Source organism: Strix uralensis, chromosome 16, assembly GCF_047716275.1.
Source record: "Strix uralensis isolate ZFMK-TIS-50842 chromosome 16, bStrUra1, whole genome shotgun sequence".
NCBI lineage: Eukaryota > Metazoa > Chordata > Aves > Strigiformes > Strigidae > Strix > Strix uralensis.
Genome location: NC_133987.1, coordinates 8,017,559 through 8,035,922, shown reverse-complemented (window position 1 = coordinate 8,035,922; position 18,364 = coordinate 8,017,559). Strand labels below are relative to the sequence as shown.

Genomic DNA, 18,364 nt, shown 5'->3' with positions numbered 1-18,364 from the left:
CTTCTTCCCAAAGTTCCTCTGAGGAAAACAAGCACAAAGAGCTCTGAGCAGTCAGAGGCGTTTTCTCACTTCTGCAGGGCTTTTAACAAGCACTTCCATCTTTTTTCACATGTAAATTATTCCAACAGATTCTCCCTGGAAGGTTCACCTATCAAATCTTGACCCAAAGATGACCGGTGTCACTGTGAGCGGTCTAACTCCAGCCCGAACCTACCAGTTTAGGGTGTGTGCGGTTAACCAGGTGGGAAAGGGCCAGTACAGCTCTGAGACCAGCAGGTACAGTAAAAAAAAATATCTGTGTACTAAAGGTACAATAACCTAGAAGTACTGGGAGGAAAAAACTGCTGATTGTTTGTGAATGAATAAAATAAAGTTATCTTTTGCACAATAATTGGGGAACAGAGCAGTTAGCATTACCCAGGCCTCTGGAGAGTGCTCTGCAGCTGTCAGTAATTGGTGATAATGGCAATTAGGAGATGCGGGATATCAGTACACGATGGGAGAGGTGCCCTCGTATTTTCAGAGTATCAGTTGAGCAGAATCTTGGAAATATTTTTTTGCTCTTGTTCTAAGCCACAACAGTCAGCCCGGGAAGGAGTACAGCATTCACCCAATCATTGCAATGTCACTTCTGGAGTTCACCCAGATGCGACATAGAAGGATGGCTTCATCAAATTTATTTTCAAATGCATCCCCCTTCTTCTATGAACCAAAGCTAGCTGTGAGCTTGAATTGCAGAACAGCTGAACTCTAAACAGCTTTTTCAAAATGTAGGAGTTTGATATGAAAAATATTGAAAGAGCTGAAAGAAACAATTTGGAAGGAGTCACAGACACTGGACCTGAGCTCTAACTCATTCAGGCTTGTAATCTTTTTAAAGAGTTGTAGCAGCCTGGGTGATTCAGAGAGAATAAGGTTACCTCAGCTGTCTGTCTTGTTGCTTGGTTAACTGATTTCCTATTATGTTGATTTGTTGTAACTATTTCATGCATGTCTTCAGCAGTTGGATCAGCGTTATATTTCTTTCTAGTCATCAGACTTTGATAAAAGAAACTGGTTCACATGGAGTGGATACATGAAATAGAAATGTCATCTATCATTTATTTTAACACCCACATCCATCATATTCTTTTGTACTTAGGTTGATGCTACCTGAGGAGCCCCCCAGCGCTCCACCTAAAAATATAGTGGCCAGTGGGCGCACCAATCAGTCTATCATGGTCCAGTGGCAACCTCCTCCCGAGAGCGAACATAATGGAGTTCTTCATGGGTACATCCTAAGGTAAGTGATTTCCTAACCTGGAAAGTCTTGGAGACAACTCCATGTGTGCATGAGGGAATTCAGAATGGTGTGACTTAAGAGTGTATTAAAAACTATTTCTAATTCCATTAAATATATTAGTTATTATTCACAAATGCTGTGGCTGCCCTGGTTTATTACAGATGAGAAAACACCTCTGTTCAAGTGGCCACAGGGGTGCAGGCGCTTAAATTCTAGTCTGTCTATACTAGAGAGTGAGTGAGATGAGGTCTCTGTTAGCTACTCGGAATGGACTGCTGAAGTAGACTAGCTCCCTGTAGAGACTTTCAACATCCTGATAGCTTTTTTCCATTTTCAAAGTGAAGTAAAGCACCAAGTGCTAAAGGTGTTCACATGGGAAGTTGGTACAGTGCAGCCTATGCATTGCAAGTGTATATTTGCTTATTACAATCTCAGCCTCCTACTAGAAAGGTTAATTAAATTTATCAAAGACACAAGAGGGCTCCTGCGCTATGGAAGAGCAAGAATAGAATCAGTAAACTTCAGTTTTGTGCCAAACAAAATGGAGACAGGGAATGACCAGTCAGACGCTTCATGGTAGATCTTGATTTGGTTTTGAGTCTCAGTCAGTTCAGTAAGATTCTTTCAGCCCCATCTGTATTTATTAATGAGAATCAGATTCAGGCAGGTAACTGGGAATCCTGAATACATCCAGTCTTTCTCCTTACAGAGGATTTATTGTGTTGGAAAGGGTGTTGTCACATTGAGAAACTTTGCAGAGCATTTCCTTTTTGTAATTTTTTGAGACTCAGTTATTCACTCCCACCCAATTCAGCTACAGCTTCCTTGCTGATTTGGCATCCTACATATTCCTGCAGTGCTAGCAGACAGCTAGGGCTGTAACTTTAGTAAGGGAGGCACTATCTAAATCAGAGTTCTTGTAGGAAACTCCCAAGCATTGCACACCACTGACATATTTCCAAGTGATGGTTACAATCTATTGTAGGCAGGCTGCTGACGTTTTTAATACAGTGTCCTCCGGACCTGCTAAAAGATAACTAAATTCTGCAGTTTAAATGCCAACATCCTGTTCATGCTGCGCTCCTACTTTTGCTGGCATGGATGGAAATGCTTTTGTGATGTTAAGAGTGTTGGTGAGCTCCCAAAATAGTGCTGGAAAGTTCCTTTTCTCTACAGGCAGAGCTGAAGTCTGTTAATCTCCCTGTCACCTGCACAGAGCCTATTACGGTGGTGAGCCTCTCGTGCAAGTGCCTGCAGTTTTAAGAGCTGGACTCAGTTTGAAAGCTGTGCCAGTCATCAGTGACAGGTGGGAAAAGGTGTTTTAACTTCTGTCTATAGCTAGAATCTTGTCATGAGACTTGGGCACCTAATTTGCACATGACACAAGTGTTGCTTGTACAGTTCTTCAAACTGATCTACTTGATGATAGATTTAATCCCTTAGCCATTCCCAATGAGTCTTACCCATTCTCAGCATTAAGCCTCTTGAGAAAACAATCCCATAGCCTCTTACTTAGGGCAATCCATTCTGTTTTCTCCATATAGTGTTTTCGATAACGTTTAACTTTAGTAATTTCTACAACATCTATCAGCATAATTGATCCCTGTCCTCACTGTAACATTTCTTTCCATTGTAAGAGAGGGTGATCGTACTCATTATGCTCAATCTGTGAACATTTTTGAGATCTGCATGCTTTGTCTTGACTACAGAGCAGAGAAACCATTTCTTAGACAGGAATTTAAGATTATCATATAAAAGCACAACTGACCTAGGTAATAAAACAGGCTGTTCTTCCAAGACAAACTGTATGGTCACAGCAATGTGCACTGAAGAAAAGTTTTCCTGCACTGATTTCTGTAGAATTAGGGTATAACAAAATGAAAACCACTATGCATCTCAGAGAGGCAGTGCTCAAGACATGCTAGATACTAAACTGATGGAACACCTGATCTTTAAAAGTGAAGGTGCACTGCACAAGTCATATGGACTATGCATCAAAGCCCATAGTGAGAAAAATCATGAAGACATGACATTTCTGAACTGGCTTCCTTCCTCTGCCCTTTTTCTCACTGGCAGTATTGCATTTAGAGGACTGCCATGCTAACAGCACAATAGATTAAATCACAGGAGCACTCTACATCTTGTCTGCTAGGTGTGAGACAAAACATTGCTGCACAAAGAATTGACTTTGCCAGGAAGCATACACCCTTCACAGGAGACTAAAGAAAGAACAAGGTAGATATTGCATAAAGTAGAGACAGATCAAGACACTCAGTAAACTCAGCTGAGGGCTGATATGTCTTTATTTCTGTTTGTATTTCATAAATGGAATCACACCAGTGTAGCATTACAAATATTAAATATGCCAAAATATGGTCAGTCACGCAGCTCCTCTGCAGAAAACAGAGGGGTTATCAGTGATTAAGAACCGATCTCTTTCTAAGAAGATTTTAGAACAAAATCTATGGCTGAAATACACAAAGTTGTCTAGTCGTAGAAATTGCACCAATTTAACTTAGATGAATTTAAAATCGGACTGTAAGATGTCAATGAAATTGTTCTGTGTCAGTAAGCTTTTGGTGATTACTGTGAAGCAAAAGATGAATAAGAGCGTATAAACGCTGTGTGTTGAATAAAAATATAAATGTTTCCGTGTTTGTCTTTTTCATGGAATAGTAATACCTTCTGCCCCTTACTTGGCCTCTGTTTTTCTGATTTTTTTGTGAATTAGCATATTGTAAGCATCCATTGTATCATTTTCCTAAAGGAAGGAAAACAAACAGTATTATTCACATTCACAGATTTGCAAGGTTTGTTTGTTTTCTATAATTTGGTTCTTCTCCATAGTTTCTTGGCCTGAAGAGACACATCAAAGTGGCTCTGTTTTTTGCAGTACAGTTTTTACATGGGAAAATATATTCAGTGTTTCAGCTTCCCATGTCTCAGCAGAAAGTTTGTCAGGATGTTTACTGCTCATCCATATTTGGTACAGCCCTTCTCCTGGAATCCCAATGCTTAACCAACCCTTCAGCCTCAACTGTATTCCATCCTTATTTTAATTATTCTGTGAAGTAAATCGTGGTGGAAGCCAGACATGTCAATGCCTGAAACTAGAAAATCAGAGCCCTCTCAGATCTTCCTTTTCAGATTTCAGAGGAGAAGGAAAAAAACATTTCTCAAGCTGATTTACAGCAGCACCCTGATAAAAATCACATCTGGACTGTTTTTTCTACTAAATCACAGCTTTTACTAGACAAGCCACATTTAAAAAGCTGTAATTTTTCTGCAACCGTAAAACAGGATAAAATACCCGTTTTGTTTAGCTCTGAGCATGTAATCTCAGTGAGATCAGATTATAAATACTATAGCAGTCAAACACGATATGGTCTTATCAGGAGTTAGTCTGTTCTTTCTGATTATTTTGCATTATACTTTGTATAATTCTGCTGTAAAAGTTTGCATATTGCCTCATCGCAAAGGAAGCTATTTTGCTAGTCAGGATATTTGCTATAATTGATACCATCTAATTAACTAGCAAATTTTTCTTCCCATATGGTAGGTATCGCCTGGCTGGCCTCCCTGGAGAATACCAGTATAAGAACATCACCAGTGCAGAAATTAACTACTGCTTGGTGAAAGACCTGATCATTTGGACCCAGTATGAAATCCAGGTGGCATCTTACAACGGAGCTGGGCTAGGAGCCTTCAGCAGACCTGTGACAGAGTACACTTTACAAGGAGGTGAGCAAATGGAACCAATATATCCTTTATAGTCACAGTTTATAGCACAGTTTCTGAAGGAGAGAAGGCACTGTGTGATAGTCCCACCTACCAACTTGTAAAATGAATGGTCATTTCAGTCAAATTTGATAGACAGCTTGGGGTAGGAAACACAGACTTCAGATGCCTAAGCAGAGACAAGATGAGACTCTGTTACTATCTCTGTTGTAGAAAAAGCTGTGAGTGAATTCAAAAATTATCTATTTTTGTTGACCCTCCTGATGGCATGTTACCATACTTGCAGGTCAGAGTCGGCCACAGCATAAGTAATAAATAGAAATGCTGAAGAGAGCTGGGGTCCTGTGGACTGGATTTATAGGATGTGTGACAGGCAGGGGCTGAGGTTACCCTGCCAAGAGAGTAGGAGAGAATATGGCATGGAATTGAGTTTATTGTGGTCAGGAGATGCAATATGCTGCATATGCAATATAGGAGACAAAAGCTGAGTAAACCAGCTGCATTAGTTCTGATAATCACAGAATACCTTGTTTTAGAAATATGGAATAAATTGTAAGGAAACTGTAAGGAGAGAAATACAGCCTGTGGAGAGTGTTTTGAGCATTTTAGGAATGGTGCAGACATTTGCAAAGAGGAAGATAAAATGATCTTTAAAGCCCTGATTTTTATTCTACAGCTCCTCCACACCTTTCTGGTAAGTGCTTTAAGAAGAGTATAAATTACATCAACAAAAGGATATGTAATTACTTTTTACAACCAATGTAAGGCATGTTTACACCTCTAGATTGGTATAAAAATCCATAGGATAATTAGGTACCAGGCCCTTAAAGCTTTCATATATTCCCATAATTGCAGGGTTGTGCTGGATTCTGAGCACTGGACAGTAAATGGTCTCTACTTTATTGGTCATTAAACAATTAAACTATCTTTAAAACTTGCAGATTTACAGTACACCGGTTAATTTACAATCGGTGAAGAATATGTAGTTGTTTGTTAATTGTTACTAGGAGTACATTATAACATGATTAGATACGGTTTGAGGTGTAAGGAGATCTTTAAGAAAAGATTATTCATATGCAACACTAATTAACCACAATAATTAAAGGTGGAAGCTATCTATATTTTATCTTAGGGCATGTAGAGTCTCACAGTTTAGAGGAGTCTAGGCACACTCAACCTCTTTGTAGAAGTATTTATAGCAGACCTTGAAATGTTTTTCTTAAAGTCTTCTCCTTGCAGCCAGGATTAATGTTTTGCATCCCACTAAAGACCAGATCTCTGCTGAGAATTGGTTTGCACACAGAATTTGAATCTCTTTGGTGAATACGGGTGTAATTAATTACTTTGTTTATTTGCACATTTTAAGCTATCATAGCACCTTAACCTTCCATCTATTAAGACTGAGGTTTGGGCTTCACACTCTTTTTCTTAAATCCTGCAATTGACTCTAATTTCCCTTGATATTATGTGCTGTTATTATCATCCTTTATTGATTGTCTGTCTGTTGTCATTTATAAGGATATAAATCCTCTGTTATAAATTAAGTGTAGTCAGTCCTGCATTCATATTAATCAGCAAGAGTGTTCAGACTGCAGGACAACCTGCAACGGCCTGTTTGTCTTTATGTAGTTCCTAAATGCTCAATGGTGGGTAGACACAGAAGAAAAACTGGTTATTTCTTATTTATTTTATATCAGTATTTAATAATAGCAGTAAATAACTCTTCATGGATGCTGCCATCTCCTAATGAATGCCTTGCTGAGTTTCTGTGCAAATCAGCGAAGTCATACAGTCTATTCTGAAAAGAGTTTGAAGCTCTTTTACATTTAGAGTTGAAAAGGGAGGCTGGTTGGTATCAGTATCTTTTGAAACCCGATTAATATCAAGTCTCCATGGGTAATGCGCCACTGTCCAAAACTCTACTCCTTTGTCTTTCTTGTAGTTGGGAAATGACAGGAAAAGCCACTGGCTGTTTCTTGCTCTGGAATGTCCTTCCTAAACCAAACCAGCAGGAGTAAGAAAAAACCATGTGTAAAACTGCCTTGTAAATCATATTCTGATTTTAATATGAGCAGAGATAAATGTCAAAGACACACACTCCCATCCATCCCCCTCTCCTACTACCACCACCGCCGCCTCTATTCTGACATGCATTAAATGATGTGAGCTATGCTGGCAAGAACCTGTCTGTCTGAAGATGAAAAATACCTGAAACACCTCATATTAATCAAGTGTGCTATGCAGTCAAAGCCTGGCAGGAAATGAACACGGGGAGCAGATCAACCCCTTGGCAGGAGCAGATCAGCACATTGGCATCTTTGTCATAGTGAATATTGACTGGCCCTAGAAACTGTGAATTTATACCAGAACCTAGTCTATTAATCCCTTATTAGTCCTCTGGCATTGCTTTAGCCACTGATAACTAATCAGCTACTCAAAGTTCTTTGAAAATCACCAACTTCTAGAATGTAGCCAAACTTGCAAGACGCTGAAAAATCTAAACTTGTGGAGAAACTGGCACATAATGTCAGTTAGATAAAATGTCAGAAAGACTTACTGGCAAAACACTGAACATTCTAGCACTAGGGTCAGACAGTTTAACTGTCTCTAAATCTTGAAAGTCTTTTCAGAGTGATATTCAGCCTAATCCTTTGATGCTCTGTATATATAGGTCTTCCTTCATCAGAGTTTCTCCAGCTGTTCCTTACTTTGATGTTACTTTTCACAAGGATTTGTACCAGCCTTCTGCATAGGGCAATTTTTACTTATTTAAACAGTGTCCTACAGGACTTTTCATTGCCATATGAAAAACTGAAGCTTCCCAATACCTTTTCATATAAGAATAGCTTTGTGAGATATATAATCATCTTTCTGGATGGTGATGATGTTGTCTCTGCCCTCTACTATTTGACATGTTTATCTTTTCCTGCAGGTTGATCTGAGAAAGCAGAATCTTCCATCCTTTGGGTCTGCCCCTTTTGTCTCACTAGCATCAATACTTCTAAACTACTCTCTCTTTGAAAAACTCCCACTGCTCCTTAGATTTAGGCAAGGCAAGGTTTATAAGTAGAGACATAGCTTTCATTAGGCTCTTTGCATTGACATCAACCCTCTTTTGTTTCTACATTAAGTGCTATGTCTTTCTTTTGATGCATATCCCAAAAGCCAGTCTTATGTCCTGAAGTTCATAGGTCTCAAAATATTGTTTTATTTTTCCCTTCTGTGCTTGAAAAGCTAGGAAAGACTGAGCAAAAGGCTCTTCCTGAATACAAGAGTGGAAGAATCACCAGACTAGTGAGTCTTGATGGTGTGGAGGGAAGGATAAAAGCAAGATGAGTGTGTTCAGCCAAGTCCAAAGTAGTTTCTTCCTCAGGCAGTAGGAGGTGAATCAGAGAAATCTGTAAGACTGAGACAGAAGAGCTAGAGAAAACCTGGTCAACTGAAAGCTTCCTACTTTATGTAGGAAATAATCTTGAAAAAGGAATCTCTGAATAAGGAGTGTCCTCTGCAACCATTCAATTTTATCTCAGTGGAAAGAGTTTTCCCTTAGGCTTTCTTGGCAAAAGCATCTTAAAAATCCTTGTTAACTTCCTCTGGGGAAGGTACCAACAGCCTTGGAACATCCATGGCCATTCCTGTGCAGGACCAGGTTGGAGTTGTAGTGGCTGGAGTTTATATCTCTCAGTTTTATCACTGTTAGCTGTCATTTGCCATCTACTGGGTTTTTTTGTTGTTTTTTGAAAAAATTATTTCACAAACACTGTGAAATTAGCAGTTGTCTCGGTGAGGACTCTGGTCCCCAGCTCTTAATAAAGAAGTAAGATCTTGTCCTTGTGAGAGGCATGCAAGAAAGGAAGAAGACATTTCGCAGCTGCAAGGAGCAAAACTCATCAGTTAGTGCCAAATCTCACACTACTGAATTTCAAATATCGACGTGTAGAATTGCAGAGACCATTTTTCTAAGGACGTGCTGCAGTTCAGAGCACAGCAAAGGATGTCAGCCGGGAGCGTGGGGGAACAGGCTTCACAGGGGGAATCACGTGCTACTGCGGCAGACTCTCCCCACCGCTCCCGCCAGGGATGTGCAGTTTAGCACCTCAAGCCAGCACATTAAAGGAACAACCAAACCTTCACATAGAGAAAAACCTGCGGTTCCCCGAGCCTGCCTTATTGAGACATGGAAGCTGCCGCCTCAAAGGTCAGGAGCTTCGGAGGAGTAGCAGACTTTTCTACAAGGCTCTGTTGAAGATCTATATTTAAGACCAGTAGTCTGGCTGTCAGAATCTCTGTGGGGTATACATGCTATTTGCACATAGCTAGAGACAGACTAATTACATGTACACATGCTTAACCTTAATGCCTTCTCTTCTCTCAATTATCTCGTCAACGAAACCCTTTTAATGGCTTTTATCTAGAGTGCTTCCATGACCTTTTCTACTTAAAATGCTGTGCATTAACTTGCAGTCCCGGGGGCTGAGCTTTTAACAGATTTCCAACCACGTGAACTTTATTGGGAAGAAAGTAACAGTTGGTTTTGTCTGACCAATTTGATCTGCAACTCCGAGATGACTCCCAGATGGGTGTCTGCTGTGGGATGACTTAGGAATACTTGCAAACATGATGAAGAACAGACTTAAAAACTGAGCATGTAAATACTTGGGAATTACTCTTGAAACACCTGTTTGACCTTGCTTCTGTACCACATGACAACAAGAAACTTGTAGGAAGAGAATGGATATCTACCACTAAATTAGAAAATCTTTTATGTGGACAGTTGCAGCTTCAATAAGTTACTAACCATGATCTTGGAAAAGTATTTAAGTTTTGAAGTGACCAGAAGGTCAATTCTGATTTAGTTTCTGTCAACCTTCTTTTCTTTTTTAAATGCAAAACTCTTCAGATACCCAAGGAAGTCTTTAATATCAAGACATAAAAGGAGAACTTTATACTGTCACTTTGAAGTAAATTTGAGATTATAATGCCAATATTTTACCGATTAAAAATATTAAAATGTATTATATTATGTCTTCTGCAGCATAATTAAGCTTATGCATATCAGATGGACCACGTTCTTTCAATTTTTTAAATGCGTTCATTGAGATGCAGATGCTGATTATTTCAATAAAGATGTCTAAAGAGGAATTGTGATATAAATCATGATTTCCAACATTCTGAAGGTTTTATGTTTTCTGTTCATATTTTTTTTTTTTTTTTGTAGCAGGTACTTTTTGTGCTAGGATGGTTTATTCTTGTTTCAGGAAATTATGTCCTAATGAAATAAAAATATTTCCCTTTTTAAAAGAAATAATTAATGCCTTTGGTTATCCACATTTCTAAAACTAGTAAACATATCCTAAAGTGCTTGCTTGGGCTTTTTTTGAGAACTGTAAGGACTGAAATGAAAACTAGAAGTTTGCTGATGCAGGATTTTTCCTCTCTTAAAAAAATTTACAATATTTTGAATTGTGTCTGAAAGACTCATCAGACCCTTAGAATAAAATCCTTCCATACTGAAATCACTGGAAATTTGCTATTCATTGTAAAACATCCATGGGATCCTCCACTAAAGAACATAATGCCCACAGAAATGAAGCAACCATGTGCATGCTAATTTGTGTTTCAGGAAAATGATAAAGGCAGTGGGAACATCCTGGTGGGAGTGGTTGTACTGTTAACTCTCAGGTCACCTATATGTATTCCTTATGCTCTGGGAAAAACTCTTCCTACCACTGACAAAGTTGTGCATTTCTTCAAGTGTGGCTGTCAGTGGGCAGTACACAGGTTGTGTATAGAATTTCTGTACAAAAATTGTGTAGCAAAATCAACCTAGCATGTATAAATAGAGTAGTAATGTAGCAGTTCCACAGAAGGAAGAGGAATGAGTGGAGAGGATGGTGCTCAGCTGATTTAGCCTTCCTGAGAGAAGGAGATTAATCTATCAATGATATCCAGGTGGTTTTCTGATAACAGACTAACTTAAAGGCTTCTAATACAATTTTCTTCTGCAATAATAAATCTCTGGCAGTTACAGTATCTGAATATGCAAATATGGAGGAAAGTAAGAATTTTAATTTTAAAAAATCTTATATGCGTTAACTATTAATTATACAAAGTATTGCACACAAAAGCAAATTGAAATACATCTTGTGGCTCTCATAATAAACAGATCCATCAAAGAACATGAATAAGAAAAAATACATTTAGTAGGGGACTGTAGCCAAAGAAGCTCGTTATGACTGCAGAGTGACTTTAATATATATGACTGTATATCAGGATGATTTGGTGAATCTCTTAACTACAAAACTTTATGATGTCTACAGGTCATTAAGATAATATTATAACCTTCCGAAAGCATACAGGGAATTATGATACATGGCAGGAAGTAAGACCCAGATTCTAATGAAAATTTAAAGTAGTATCAGATAAATTCTGGTTTTAGAACTCAATAATAATGCAGAGTTCATAAATTGTGACATCGAGTTTTAAATTAGGGCAAGATAATTCTGAGTAATATGCAGCCTCTGAGGTTAAAAAAATGTGTAGAGCTAAGTTTTCAAGCCATGGTGTAGTCATCAGGCAGTTTGTGACACAGGGCATGAAAGTGGATGTTCTTCTCAATTCAAACCTGATATCTTTGAGCATTTATCCATTTTTCTGTGTTGATATTTCTAGGTTGTGGATGTCTTTGAGAAGTGTACACTGTCCTTGCTCTGGTTGCAGTCTTACTATAGCTTGTACACCAGTTAAGCCTACTGCTCCTTTATGTCTCTTTCAAACAAACATAGCTTTTGGTGGAAAAAGGGGCGTTTTTACATTTTTTAACTTAATGTCTTGATTTCTTCTCCATAAAAAGACTCATCTTCCAAAAGTACTTTGAAGCTTTAAAAGTTTATGACCTGTTTTTGAAAAGTATGGAGCAAACCGTCATTTCTCAGTGGGAGTTGTGGATACTTTTTGGAAGCATAGGTCATTGGGCTTTGGTAGAAATTTTCCCTTGGAAGCAGAAGGAACAAAGCTTTTCAGGCTTCAAAACCACTTGTGGATAGTTCCTCTTTCACAGAATACAAATGCACATGGCTGTCACTAGTAATATTTTTGAAGCTTTATTAAATGTATTTTATAGGATTCAAAGGGTATTAGTCCATTTTTTATAGTCAAATAGCAGTTTTCTTCTTAAACTTACTATAAGCTTGGTAATTTCAGAAAAATAGACCTGTCTATTAGTATTCCTTCCTCTGAGAACTATGGAAATTACATCCTAAAGCAATAAGTTGAAGAAATTGCCTGGAATGTATTTAAAGAGGCATTATATTAAATGACAAAATATTTAGGTGTTATTTTTTGTTGTTGGAAGGCAGTATGCCTTTATGTTCTATGCTTTCTTTCATATTGAGAAAACATCTGTCTAATTAAATACTTGGCATAAAATGTTTATGCAACTTTTAGTAGATTAGAGGATGTATTGGCTCAGAATATATATAATCAGTTCAATATACATGAATGAATATCATATCAAGATAAAACAAGAACATCTCCAATTCCCAAGAAAAATCTTTATTGTATGTGATATGACTGATCCTAATTCTTTAAGCAGCAGTAAATAATAAACAGATGCTGTTGCCAGATTATAATTCACAATTAGAACTTTAATTGGGCGGACTCCATGTTTGCTTGTCTGATCTGGGGAATTGTGTGGTATTAAAAGACTCAAGAAATTTTCTGAAACTGTTTATTCTCTGTACAGTCATGGATAATTGAAAGAGATGTGTTCACCTATCAATTACCTAGCTTCTGTCTCAAGTCTTTGAGAAACTCATCTGTGGAATAATAAACTGCAGAAATCATTTTGTCCCCTCCCCTTGAAAGAATTTCCAATACAGAATGAGAAATTAACCCAATTACCCTTCTTTCCTAATCCTGCTGGTTACTGTTTCACAAGAAGTGCATCCTTCTCTCAAGGTTGTTACTACTTTGTGACTCATAAGTGTCAGTCAATGGGTTCTGTGTTAATTTTTCTCCTCCGCTCTGTTTTATTTTGTTTCCCTCTCTGCTGATTGGGAGCAGTGCCTACAGCTCCACCGCAGAATGTGCAAGTCGAAGCCGTGAACTCCACAACCATTCAGTTCCTCTGGAACCCTCCACCCCAACAGTTCATCAATGGTATTAACCAAGGATACAAGGTAAATAGAATCAATATTTCTGTAACTTCAAATAACATTTGCCTTAACAGTCCTGGTATATAACAATTAGAAGTTGAATCTAATAATTTCTGAATCTCCAAACTAACTGTATGTTTTCAGGGATATCTTACATGAGTGAAATAAAGAGAGAAGTGAGCAGTTGTTGCTCCTAACACTTGCAATTTATGTAAGTTCTAAAAAGGGAATATGTCATAGGCTAGAAGTCCTAATACCTTTGTCATTTACCTGGAGAGTTTCCAAAGCCAAAACGCAGTTCAATATCAAACAGTTTGGAAATTCAGCACAGGAGATATGTTGTTGTGCCACTGAAAATCAACCTCGAGATTTCTATTTACTCTGATTCAAAATTCCCATTCGTTTCGTTAGGAACCAAGACATCACACTAAATATTTGTCTTAACTTTCCCACTGTGATGATTTGGGAGAGTTAAGAATATAAAATTTATTAATCATGCTTGATGACACGGAGTTAGCATGATAAGTCCCTGTTGATGGGGCAACTGGCAGTATCTATTACAGTACGCAGAGTAGAGAGTGCTTAACAGAGCACTTGTTGGTACTTTGACCAGTGGAGTGTATGCTAAGAATGTAACTGGAGTGGTTTATTTCTGTCTCTCAGGAAGGACTGCTTAATAGAAACTTCTTCAGTCATTCAGCAGTAAGGGCATAATAAACAAAGGGTTTGAAAACATTAATGGAAAGAACAAAGAAAAATCTTGTAGGAGTAACAGAGCAGGAAAAGGGAAGACAGGTATGTTTTGTGAGCAGGGAGGAGGAATGTTGATTTAGGTGCTGGGTGAAGGAATGTTGAGTGGGCTGAGGAGGATGTGTAGTTCAGAAGACAAGCTGTGAACTGAGGGACTGTAGGTGGATTTGAGAAGTTTCAGAAGACTTGATCATTCTCTAAGAATGTCTCAAAGTGATGGAGAAACTGAGACAGAGGTATGCATGGGAATTTTAGTATTTTTGCCCAGACCTACGTATTTCTCATAAAGAACAGTGGTGGTTTCAGAACCTTGCTGCTGAAGTATTATATACGTGTAGACATGTATGCCTGTTTCTCCCAGAGACAGAATCAGCTCTCAAGACTAGATGACTTGATAGGGCTGCAGGAGTATATCCTGAAACCTCAATACAGAAGTAGTACTTGGCTTCTGTTCAGACTCTGGAGAATAAAAGCACTTTTTGGCCTCAGTGGACTGCAGTGCACTATAATTTTCTGGTGCAAATCCAAGTATGGTGAGCTCAGTCAGATTTGCAAAAGTCATATTTCAGATTTTTATTCTTCATTTTATTCAGAGTTTCAGTCTAAAGATCCTTAGTCTCATTGCATATCTATCTCTAATTTATGTTTCAGTTTCTTTAGCAACAGTATAAAATAACTAAAATCATAATTTGTATCTGTCAGTGGTCAGTGAAAACTTTTGAAATGATCAAAATTTCTCTTTCTTTGGTTTTCTTTGATTGCAGTAGATTGCAACAACTTTACCATTTGTTTCTCATAGGGATTGTGAATTGCAGTATGAAGACTGAGAACATTTCTGTCAGTTACTTCTATAGCATAGTTTTTTTGTACGATTTATAAATTACTAGTAGTCAAAGCTAGGCCTTTGCTTTTCTTAAGGGTGAAATCCATTTTTTCCTTTAACTGACAGAATTGTTCACCTGTATTTTCTGCGCATGTTTCCTGAAGAACGTGCAATGGAATGCACCCAAAAAAGAAAAGTTCAGTCCTCCAAAGTTATAAATGCCAATTGTAATCTACAAAGGTGATTTAGACAAGAAAATAAAACTTACTATCACATCAATCATTTTTCATTTTTATCTTTTCTTTGAAATTTACTTGCATTTCAAGAAGTTGTAAAGTGCAGCTTTTCGAATATGAAATATTCCTAACAAAATTACTCCTTATGGTCCTTTAACTGTCCTGTCTGATTATCAGAAACTATAGACATTGCCTAAATGTGTCAAATATGGCTCATTAATTTCAGGCATCTATTCATGTTTATGAGCCTGAAATCAATACAAGTAGCACAATTTACACAGATACTGAGTAAGGCCTAGAATTTTAACGTGCTCATATAAGCCATATGATGAGGATTTTTGGACAAAATAAAAATTTCATAAGCAGTTTAAAGCTTTAGACCCCTAAGCTATTAAGGTGATTTCAAAAATTGTTTTAAAATTTCAAAGTCATTTGCCAAAAATGAATTTTTTAAGTCCTCATTTAGGTACCTACACATAGGGTACTCCACTCTCAAAAATATTGATCATCCAGAAGATCTACTTACTGAGATAAATGAAACCTGGAAGAACTGAGCACATCTGACAAGCACACTGTTTTAAATGCATGAAAATGTCTTCAGGAGTCTAACTTTTGGGACCCAGGTGTTTAAAATTGTAGTAATCATCTTTATAACAGTTTTCTATTCTTTCTGTAGTTCCAGAACCACTTGAATCATTCACAGTGTGGATATCCCCAAACCACCGAACAATGTAATACTCAGCCTGTTAGGCCAGGCTGGTCAATGGGATGCTGGGAGGCTGAGGGCAGGGAAGGAGGACGTGTGTGTGTCCCCCTTTCTCTCCCCCTTATGCCACTAACCTCCCCAGCCAGTGGGATCTTTAAAGGAACCCCAAAATAAGATAAAGCATTTATCTCAGTGTAGCACTGAAAGTACTTTTCTGCCTTCGGTCTCCTTTCAGCAACAGAGATTGTCCAGGGTGGTCAGAGCAGCCCAGAGAGAGTCAAAAGACTCGTGTCATACTAATAATAATTTGCAACAATTTTGTCGTTGTTTAGTAGCAGACATTGAGAATTGCAATACCTCCACGGTATCGGTATATCCCCCATCACTAGTGAGCATGATACACATCCCTCCAGTTATCATAGGAGCAGTGTTATATCCATCTGTTCAGCGTCAGAGCTGACAGTAGTTTAACAGCATTGCTTGGTTTTTTACAATCAGATTAAGATGGTTTGGCAGCCAAGCATACTTTGATTCCAAATAGACACAACTTCTAATGCGAGCTCATCCATGTTTTAATTTTCTAGCTTCTAGCATGGCCAGTGGATGCTCCAGAGACTGTGACTGTGGTCACCATTGCTCCAGATTTTCATGGTGTTCATAGTGGTTGCATCACCAACCTGAAGAAATACACTACTTACTATACATCGGTTCTGTGTTTCACCACACCTGGCGATGGACCACGAAGCACACCCCAGCTCCTGCGCACCCTTGAAGACAGTGAGTAGTCAGCTCTGACAGAGAATCTCGGTTCCCACATTTTGTTTGTTTGGATATAAAAGCCAGAATTTTCAAATCTAGGTGCTTAAAATTTGACCTCAAGTTCACGATCAGTTTGCAGTCTCTTGTTAAGTTACTTTGCATCAGATGATCACCTCAGCCAGTTGTCCATGTGTGTTCTTTTAGCCTGTGGCAAAGGAATGATACTTGATAATTTTTTCATTACGGACTAAACCCCAACAATTTTTTTTACACTGGTCAGAAGCTGAAAGCTTCATAGTCTGGTTCAGCTAACACACAATATGTTGTTTATGTCTGTGAACCCTTATGCTCTTAAATCCATGTTCATGCATCCAAATAAATGTGAATTGATCTGCTTAGGAACTGAGCACTGGAACTTCCCATGGAGGTCAATGATTAATTTGCGATTGTTTCCTTCTGCTATTCAATATATTGAAAATGTCTGTATCAATATTATATTGCAAGTGTTTGTATAAAAGAAACAGGATTATAGCAATGCAGTAACTTTTATTCCACAAAACTGGAGTCAAGATGAAGTAAAATGAGCTGGATAGTTTAGCATATAAATTATTTCCTGCATCAGAAAATGTTTGGGCCTCTGTGGCCCCTTGGGAGTGTTTACTCAAGACATATTTGGGACTAACAAGGCTAGCGTGTGTCTGATGCAGGTAACTAAACTGCAGTGGCCCTTGCAGCTGTGTGTCCACAGTGATCTTGGCTCTGGACAGTGCTTCAGTATCTTCCTGTCATGGAGCATCATAAACACTGCTGCACATTTACAGATCTGAATCAGAGTAAAAAAATGTCTAATACATCCATTAGGGTATTGTTTTTAGAAATATTACTTTGCCTTAATAGGGATCTTTTAGGTTAGTCAATGTTCCCATAAAGAAAATCTGATTGTCATTAACATTCACAGAAGTGAGCCTCAAAGTGCTAATCCAATTTTTCATGAGATACTCCTGAAAGAACATGAAGAAAATTAAATACATTCCCATGGATTTTCCTTTTGTAGTTAGTCTCCTCCATATGCTAGACCTGTGTGCCAAGAGCAGATTGTAAACTTAAACCTTTGCTTGTTAGAATATCCCAGAGATAGCAATTTAACTACCAGAAATCTTTGTGAACCATTGATATGAATTTATACTTGTTTATCTGGGATTAAAGCAAAAGGCATGGAGGAAGGAGAAACATGCATTAGGTTTCTGTGTGTAGTATTAACTTTTTTGCCTGTTTTCCTAAAGAAATGAAGCTTTTGACAATGATGGTTTAAATGTATTCAACTGTCTGTCTTAGGTCCGTCTTTCTCCCTCCAATGACATTTGAACCCTGTGGCTAATTTCAGTGAGTACAGAAGAGTAAGAAACTAAAGATATGAGACTCCTAAGATTTCACACAAATTAATCAGCTTGGAAAAGGCAAGAGACTATTAATATTTCTGCTGAAGAAAAGGCTGCAGAAATGAGCCTTAAAGACTGCATGAAGCGGGAGAAGGGGCACAGTCAAGACACTGAGAGTATCTCAGGGAAATGTTGGTGTCACCTGCCATTTTAAACACAAGAAAATTCCATCATGAAACATAAAATGAGGGAAAGCCAGGCTTGTATTCTGTAAAACATTTAAAACATTTCTTGGTGTATGAAGCTGTATGCTGCAAGGAGCCTCAGCAGTAGAGTTGAGCAGGAGATTTTTTATTTATTTATTTTTAATCCTTCAGAATTGCTTTCCTTGGTTTTCATGGTGAGTGAGAAGTTAAGTGCGGGATGGTATAATGCATCATTGAATCTAAGTGGCTTCAGGATTTATGTGGTGGGAAAAAGATTCAAAAGGACTGTCATTCATGTTCTCAGGTGATAATTTTCTGTCTGTATAGCA

General features: G+C 38.1%; 1 protein-coding gene across 4 annotated transcripts in view; it reads left to right on the top strand.

The window, feature by feature from the left end:
- Nucleotides 1-18,364, top strand: part of SDK1 (sidekick cell adhesion molecule 1) — a 417,651-nt gene that overhangs the window by 294,676 nt on the left and 104,611 nt on the right. For all 4 annotated transcript variants that reach the window (XM_074886027.1, XM_074886028.1, XM_074886029.1 and 1 more), the window contains 5 exons: nucleotides 129-276; nucleotides 1,142-1,282; nucleotides 4,842-5,023; nucleotides 13,085-13,200; nucleotides 16,276-16,468. In XM_074886027.1, coding sequence (XP_074742128.1) covers nucleotides 129-276; nucleotides 1,142-1,282; nucleotides 4,842-5,023; nucleotides 13,085-13,200; nucleotides 16,276-16,468 — 780 coding nt within the window. The remainder of the gene's footprint in view (nucleotides 1-128; nucleotides 277-1,141; nucleotides 1,283-4,841; nucleotides 5,024-13,084; nucleotides 13,201-16,275; nucleotides 16,469-18,364) is intronic.